Here is an 8,462-nt window from a genome sequence, read left to right as displayed (position 1 = left end):
GTGTAAGCCCGCTTCAACCCTTTGTGGAACCGAGAGTCCATCTATACTCTCTCCTCCAGGAGATCAAATTCGGCATCCGATTCCTGGTTAGAATCGTACTGCTCCAAAGAAATCTGTGTTGAAAGATCATCCCTAGGGAATTCTATCCATCTCAGCCACTGCCAAATTCCAGCAAAAAGAAATTCAACATTCCCTGCAACCCAAAAGAAGGTCAAACAGTAAGTTCTTCTTTCTCTGAAAACTCTTCCTTCTTGACAGGACTGCCGTTAAAGTCGACCAACAACACTATGAAGTGATGCAACATAGAGGACAATCAACTTGTATCGTATTCATTTTGCAACAGTTTTATTCATTTTCGCAACACTCGCCATATGTCGCATAGTTTGCCGAAAAAGGTACTAATAACTACACACTGCCGTACCTGACCACACGTAACTCTTCAGTCTGTACATACCGTTTCCCTGCCAGTTTGCTTTGCTTAATGCTGCTGTTTTATGCCACCTATATTGCTGTGACGAAAGTAAATTAGGGGAAGGTTTTTTGAAGATTTTAAGCAACTCACGTTGCATATATTGTATTTGTTTAAATTCTGCTTTACAACTTAATAAAGTTTGTAGCTGGGGTTGCATTGTGTTGAATAAACTAAACGTATCCCTCCCACGAACCAATCCATACTTCTTGCGGCTCATCAAGCTTTCAGTGCAATCCGAGAAGCCGTTATCTACACAGCGGTTAGAAATTTGATAAATGGGACTGAGGTTTGTGTCGGTGATTAACAACATGTTTGCATAAACACCGTCAGCAAGATTGGTTAACTTTTGTGAAAACAAACAATCCTTCGCACTCACATAGTTTTACTGCAAACAACAGAACTCCACAAACAAAAATAAATTGTCAACGCATTTAATCCCGAACAAACAATAGAGTTTAGGTCTGAAAAGTCGTTCCAGTGCAGTAATGGATTATATCTCGGATACGTCATATGTGGGCTATATTGGAAACACATATGAAGGAGGCAAACCCAACCACGGGAAAATTTTAAAAACGAATGTCACCCACATCTCAACTAATTAAATCAAACAGTTTCGGATGTGACAGCTGTGGAGCAATGACGATATCAGAGTAAACTAAAAAAAATTTGCTCACGAAAACACACAGGTTAAAGAATAGGAAGAACATCATTGTCATCAATTTTATTCTGATCTTTGTCTGAAAAGTCGAACTTTCTCATGGCATCCAGGAGGTATTCTAAGAGCCTAGTTGTGCGCTCATCCGAAAAAGTGAAACCTCCGTCATCAGAGGGTTTCAATTCCAAGCGCACGAGGAGACGTTTTCGTGTTTCAGCGACCGAGGGACTTTCCCTTTGACAAAGTCGGATTTCATCCCCCAGTGCCCAACATAACTTCCGCTCCTCCTGGGTCTCTGCGCACGCCATGCTCTCCTCCGCAATGCGATCCCAATCCTCATCACCACTCCACTTCTCCCGGAGGATTATGGATGCGATTATCTTTGCAAGGGACGCGGCACCATTCCCACGACTTTTGTTGCCTTCCATAAATTTACCAATCTTAAACCCCGTCACTTTGGCACGAATGCTGCACGTGATCACTACGTCATCAATCGTGACGTCACCGACTCTAAAAATTGGATCGGAGTGGAAGAAGTGAATGGAAGATGCGATATCGGCACAGAGTCGGACGTTGGCCAGGGGAGGGAGCCAGAAATCCTTCTTCCTGGTGTATTGGAGGAAGGGGAAGATGTTCATACCGTCCACGCACTCGAACAAAACTCCGAACTCGTTTCCCTGGCGAGTGTGACCGAGTACGCGGATCACGTGATTGTGATTAGCCAACCGAAAGAGTGAGACGCCTTCCGTCAACCTACAACAAACGTACCAGCTCAATTAATGTGATTTGTGAACAACTGTAGATCCATGTTTGAATTTTACATGAAAAACATTTATGTGATTAAAACCCAAAACCGTGTCAATATATTTCAAAACTTACGTTTCCATCTGCTGTTCGGTCGATATTCCGTCCTCTATGTTAATATACTGCACTGTTACATTTCCATGCATGTCATTCCCCGCCTTCTTAACAAGCCTGAAGTTTCCGTTGTCAATAATTTTGTCCATGGAAAATGTCAGTTCGCTCGGAGGAACAAAACAATCCACAGCCTAAAGTAATGGATTTGTTAAACTGATCATAATCTAACTTAATGGTTATTTTTTGGCTAAACAATTAGTGTTGTGCAAACTTACTGCATTGAAAAAAGTGTTTCTTTTAACATAAAATTGCATCACATGTTTGTTTTCAAATCATGGATCTAACAACACATTACAAAATTGTTGGTATTCAAATACAGCAACTAATTGTGTTAAAATAAGCACTGAATACACAAAGTAAAATCGACCGCAAAATTCTTTTTTACAGTAAACATTTTTCATCATGTTAAACTAGGGTGTATCACATTAGGTTGGAACATAAAGCCATAAATTATGAAGGTTTGTGACTATTTAATGCTCTGAACTAAAGCTGCAGTTTAAGTTAGAGTGGCAAAGCTATAGTCTAAAGAGTTGTGACTGTTTTACCATAATCTATGGTAATATTTAATCACCATGCACTTCCGAAAAGCATGAACAATTTTAGGGAACACGGAGATAAACAAGTTACTTATTTTTAAAGTTTTGTTCAATCCCTATAACTTACTGTTTTGCTTCCATCAACTGGTAGTGTGTCATGAGTGCTTTGCGTTTGCTTTAAAACCTTTCAAAATAACGAACTTTAATAAAACAGTCAGCACATCTTCACAATCTTGAGCACCATCATGATGTAACAAAGATTTCATTCCTTAACAAACATTAACAAACTTTTTCACATAAATGTTTGCAAAGGAAAAACATCCATGGATGAAGCATTTTTTCTCATTCCAAGCAGTAATTGCTTACATGGCTCAGTTTCACGTCATTCCGTTGTAGCTGTTTGTAGTTGTTTGTAACACGCTTTAGTGCAACCTAAATAAAATATTAGATGACAATCTAAACTTTTTGGATGTAAAAATTACTCATAAAATAAAAGATTACTTACAAGCTTTCTTTTAAAGTCATCCTCAAACATTATCTTGTAACTGTTTGTGTATGTTCCCAATGCACTGATACCAACCCAGGTGTCTGAAGTCTTGTATTTTTATAAAATCTTCGTAGTTTTCGAAGATAAAATCCTGAGCATTTGAGGTAATGTACTCATATGATGTGTCAACTGACATGGTCCTGATACCCTGCAGCATAAGTTATGATGTAAGACCACATACAATAATGCACAGTAAAAAGAGAAAATACTGCACAAGTTTTCCAATATTTCTTTTCACATTTTAGGCAAACATTTAGAGGCCAATCTTACAATGACCATTATGAAATGTCTTAAATACACGTAAAAGAATAACTTTACACACACACTTCTGTTATGCTTTTGATGTAATCTTCAATTTGAAGCTCAATGGCACGAAAATACTCATGTCGGGCTGTGTCCTGTGTCAAAACCAGTTGTAAATGTAATTAACTGACCAAAAGTTGAAATAGGATCAGTTATGAGGTTGAATATTTATAATGTCAGAAATGGGAAAAAAAAATCAAAACAGGATCCAAACAGAAGTGAAAAGAGGTAAGTTGTGTGATTAAGACAGAAACATTAACTAATCATGCAGTAAATGTATTAAACATTGCAAAAATTAAACGAAAAAATCTATATGTCAAGAAATGTACAATTGATACAGAGCATCAAATACTAAAACACAACAAGTGAAAACCAACCTCCAAATAAAGCCTCCCCAGATCATAGTTTCCGTCGTTCATGGATTTCATGTATCTCTCGATCCTTCTAAAAGTTTGTTTTCCATTTCTTTCTGACATTGTCCAGTGTGCGAAGCTTTTTCTTTTGTTCTCGGGACAAACGTGTTTGTAAGCAAACTGGCAGACCACCTTTATGTAGTCAACAGGAAGATCTTCAAAACCACAAATTACAAATATGCAATTTGCAAGCCAACGATACCAATTTTAAATGTTACTAGAACAACTTTGTATCCATGCTTCTGATTTTATAAAACATGTTTTGCTTTTTAATAAAGCATCTTCAGTTCTACAAATAACATAAACAGAAAAAGACATAGTTAGATGCTAAAATGATAAAACGATAAAAACTGGCCGAACAGTAGAAACCTCTTGTGCTAACATACTGGACAACGCTCTGAGCAGGGGATGCAAGTGACCTACTTTTTTATCACCACAGGTTCACATTGCTTAATCAGGCGAAACAACAATCAAAAGATTATAACAAGAAATCACGTAAAAAATAAAAATGAAATGGGCGGGGCTCACGTAACTGACGGTAAAATTAATTTTTGAATGTTGATTTTTGCGTTTAAGTTTTTGTACTAGAACAACTTGGTGTCCACGCTTCTGAAGTGCTGCTGGTTAGGTAGATTTCATGAAGTAAAAACATTTTATTGCCAACGATACCATTTATAGCTATACTTGTGAAATACAATTAATTTTGTTTCCAATACCATTGAATGTATCGTATATATCACATAATATATCATGTGTTTGAAATGTTCAAGTTAATTATACCTGCAATATAGAAGTGAATCCATTGAATTTTCTTTGCATAATCCACAAACACCTGAGAATAAACAGAACAGATACAAAAAATATGCACAAGTGGCTATGATAAATTATAGATTAGATATATAGATGATATAGATTATGAGTTCAATACTAAAGGATAAATATTAAGTCATATACCAATATATTAATCCAATTGTAATTTTACTTCTGCAGAATGTTTCAACTTATCCAAACCTTCAAGTGGGACAAATCCGATTCTGTAATCTCTTTTAGTACATTGATAACACTAGTGGAAGCCATTGCACCAGCACATTGCAAAATACATTTGTTTAAACTAAATGTTCTTTGATTCATCTCCAGAGTCAGCATTGAAAAACAACGAAGCTGGTTGAAAAATAAAATAGATGGTGCTTATTTATATTCTTTATGTTTAAACTTGTTATCGTGCACATAAACACTTAAGGCATATTTACTAGTTGTGAGTAAGAAGTTTAGAATAATACAAAATCAATATAACTGACTTCAAGGCATAAAATATTTACTGGAAAATTAAAAACATAAATGTGGACATTTTGGACACAAAAGCAATGAACAGACCTTCGCTTGTACTTGGTTATTTTTCTTTGCTTTTGTTTTTACTCTTCTGATGATGCCCTTATCAGGGCAAAAAAAAATTTTCAGCTTATAATAAAACAAATTTGAAAGAGCTGCTGGAAACATTGAATTAAAAGTTTTTATTCAGGAATTGTCGACACATTTTACATATTATCTGACCACAAAATCAGTAAGATAAATGGAAATATGAAAATATGAAGATAATTTGAAATTATAATGTTTTTGTGAACCAAGATCTAGTTTCAACTTATTTTTTCAAGACATTAAAAAAAATACAAGTGATATAAAAAAAAACTTAAAAAAATCTGTAAAAATATGCATTTCCTGTAAATACATCAGTTATTTTTGCAAATAAATGTAACAAAAATAAACAAAGTCAAAAAACTAGCACTTCTTAATGCTTAATGCAAATTCAAATTTTACCACTTCCACTTACAAGCTGATCATCCTCTAATGGACGACAAAATGGGGTTTCCTGCAAACAGAGACCAGTTATTCTATCAAGTTGTCTGATGGGAAAGTTTTTTGCATAACAGTGCTGCTTGTATCGCTGGAAGATTGCATTGGTTGGTGCCTGTTAAACACAAAAAACAATAAAGCCCTCATGAACTTTTTTTTCACATGGATATTTGATGTTCAACAACATCACTAGTCACCTTGTTTTTTTTTGTGTCAATTGTCACAAAGTACCCTGCTTTACCTTTTGACTTACTGTAAATCTCTTGTTTCATACAAATGCATCACCGGCATGATCGAATGCTGCCTGAGCATAATGAGGAGTCCACAAATGTCTGTTTGGATTATCCTGATGATGGACCAACTGTCGCACTGCAAATAAACAAATAACTATTTTATAAAAAATTTAAACGGGAGAAAACAGATTAAATAATTTTTGCGTGACTTTTGTAGTGAGAATGTAGTGCAGAATAGCAAACACATCTCGTATGTTAATGCGTTTAGTATCTTTTTTGCAGAATATTAGTAAAGAATGTCAAATTTTCTTTCAATCTGGTAAAAGTGTATGGGTCAGGAGAAATTCTAATTGATGACTACTATGTCCTGGGTGTCTAACGCCTGATTTAAGAAAAACAGATGCTTTATGACAGGCAAAAGCCTGGGTCGTGCATTTTATCCAATGTCACGAATTTTTTTGGCCAAAAACCACAAATATTTTATAGACGTCAAAACACAAGAAAAAATTTCAAAAATACTTACGAAGCATGTCCTTAGATCCCATTTTTAATCTTTGCTTCCCATAACTTCAATCAAGTTAAAATCTTAATCCACGAACACCGTTCGGTGTTTCCCCGTACGTAAGAATAAATCATTTTCACTAATAGTTATTATTCATGTGACATCTATGAGTGCGATTTGTAAAAAAGATTTATAAAAATTATCTTATATAGAAACAAGTGTGTCTTTCCTTATATGCTTTCCTTTAAGGGACAAATTGCAATGAAAAAAATTTCTGCAGTTCTAAAATAGTAAAATGACCTTGAAAATCGAACAAAAACTGATACAACACTTGAGATAATTTATATTATGGTTATTATGTTTGTTTTTTTTGCATTAATTTTTTTTCTTTGTCATGTGCAGTCATGCATAGCATTTCAAAATGCATATATGAAACTTGGATTTGCCACAAGTAAACAAAAGAACCCAAGAAAAGTTAAGTGTTTATGATCCAATTGCCAAAGCATCCATTAGCAAAAAAACCATCTAGTGATTGCAATCATATACAGAATTGGAAAAATGTTATGCTAGTATTTTCCACCAAGTTGTATTCTGCTCAGACCAATGTGAAAGTCCAATCAATTGACTCCCACCAAGAATGGGTGTGGTTTAGAAAATGTCGAGGTTTCAGTTATGGACTGATGTGCTGAATCAATAATATAATCATTCGAGTAATACTAAAACAAGTAAAACACTATAGTCAAATGGGGTAATTATCGGACCTTTTTCACAAACATTGCAAATTTGGACATTACATCTAGAGTTATTTCGTTTTGCTTTGTGTTGGGTAAATCCTTATACATCCCTTTAAAAATGAAATTAGCAGTCACTTGCAACTATGTTGGCAGTTATTTAAGGTTTTTACTATCCATAGTTAAATCGAATCCAAAATACTGCATAATATTCTGTTTTGCTGGTTGCATAATAGAGTAATTGACTGTTTTCGAAGGTCTGCATGAGTGTAATAATCTCTTAAGTTTGTTACATGCCATTGAGGCCATATTTATAAACAGGAAATAGGTGAACAATTAATGTGATTAAAGTTAAGGAAAAGTTATAAAACTAAATCCTATTATTCAATTTTGAATTAGAATTCGGATTTGAATAGCTTAGAATTCGAATCATCCAAACTTGTTATTTTGAATTGCCCACATCCCACATCCCTATATTACATTAATCCTGGTTGTAACCACTCAAAACAGTTGGTACTATGATATTAATACAGAGTGTTAGTGTCTACTAATTACCCCTGAATGTGAAAATGTGCATGGGGTAAATATTAGATGCATTTTTCTAAGAGGACAGACTAGGTAGAGGTTTGAGTTTAACCTTCATTGAAAACTTTAGGGCTTGACCTGCCAGTGTTTCCTAAATTAAATTTCAAATCATTAAAACACTGTTAAATTTTAACTAATCACTATATCCACTTAGTTTGAAAAAGTTTACGTGAAATAAATCCCTCTCACAAAATTTTTAAGTTTTCAAATTTCAAATATCAAAAGTTTCAAAAGTAAAGCTTTCAAATACAACCGCAAACCTACAACAAACAGTCATTTACCAAAACACAACTTTCGAAAACTACCGCCGTTCACACTATCGAGTTAACCATAACAGTGTTTCCAATTGCAAAATTTGCGTTCTTTTGAAACGTAAAGAATGAGATATTCTTGATCGGCGCTCAAAAAATATTTGTTAAGGGTGTGTTCATGGCATGTATTCTAAACGTTATCAATTTGTCACTAATGTCGATATAAGGATAAGCATATAACTGATGGAAACAATTCACTTATAATGTTTGTTTTTTTCATTTCTGATATGCTTTGTTTGATTGCCTGAATTTGTGCTTTATCACATATGTTGTACACGGTTTCTCTCATGTAGGCTATTGGTTGTGTAAAAACGTGGAAGATTTGAGTGCTTTGCTGGGCAAGTATGTTTAAGCAAAACTTACTCCTAAAAGATTTATCAGCATTGTGTATCCGGACGTGTGCGA

The 8,462-nt window shown here is 34.6% G+C and overlaps 1 protein-coding gene and 1 long non-coding RNA gene across 4 annotated transcripts; both read right to left on the bottom strand.

Moving 5' to 3' along the window:
* Positions 1 to 893: 893 nt before the first annotated feature.
* LOC145902435 (uncharacterized) lies at positions 894 to 3,210 on the bottom strand. Of its 3 annotated transcripts, XM_082990395.1 has the most exons (5): positions 3,087 to 3,210; positions 2,948 to 3,013; positions 2,709 to 2,765; positions 2,007 to 2,176; positions 894 to 1,880 (listed from the first exon to the last, which is right to left on the bottom strand). In XM_082990395.1, exons 1-5 carry the CDS (start codon positions 3,114 to 3,116, stop codon positions 1,160 to 1,162), a joined length of 1,044 nt encoding a protein of 347 aa, XP_082846521.1. In that variant the 5' UTR covers positions 3,117 to 3,210; the 3' UTR covers positions 894 to 1,159. The 3 variants fall into 3 exon arrangements, with proteins under 3 accessions (XP_082846521.1, XP_082846522.1, XP_082846524.1); XM_082990396.1 differs by lacking the exon at positions 3,087 to 3,210 and having other exon boundaries at positions 2,823 to 3,003; XM_082990398.1 differs by lacking the exon at positions 3,087 to 3,210 and having other exon boundaries at positions 2,709 to 2,849; positions 2,948 to 2,990.
* Positions 3,211 to 3,839: 629 nt separating this feature from the next.
* LOC145902436 (uncharacterized) lies at positions 3,840 to 7,371 on the bottom strand. The gene is made up of 6 exons (XR_014402603.1): positions 6,452 to 7,371; positions 5,949 to 6,064; positions 5,673 to 5,810; positions 4,856 to 5,005; positions 4,625 to 4,676; positions 3,840 to 3,976 (listed from the first exon to the last, which is right to left on the bottom strand). It is a non-coding gene; the product is annotated as an uncharacterized LOC145902436 (long non-coding RNA).
* Positions 7,372 to 8,462: the final 1,091 nt, after the last annotated feature.

This window comes from Ascidia mentula, chromosome 5 (assembly GCF_947561715.1).
Source record: "Ascidia mentula chromosome 5, kaAscMent1.1, whole genome shotgun sequence".
In the NCBI taxonomy this organism is placed as follows: domain Eukaryota; kingdom Metazoa; phylum Chordata; class Ascidiacea; order Phlebobranchia; family Ascidiidae; genus Ascidia; species Ascidia mentula.
This window is presented reverse-complemented; position numbering and strand designations above follow the sequence as displayed.

Coding starts and splice junctions, on each gene's coding strand:
- LOC145902435 (XM_082990395.1), bottom strand. CDS start 3,116: ATGTTTGAGGATGACTTTAAAAGAAAGCTT. Junction 3,014..3,086: donor ATGACTTTAAAAGAAAGCTT/GTAAGTAATCTT, acceptor TATTTTATTTAG/GTTGCACTAAAGCGTGTTAC. Junction 2,177..2,708: donor CAGTTGATGGAAGCAAAACA/GTAAGTTATAGG, acceptor CCATTACTTTAG/GCTGTGGATTGTTTTGTTCC.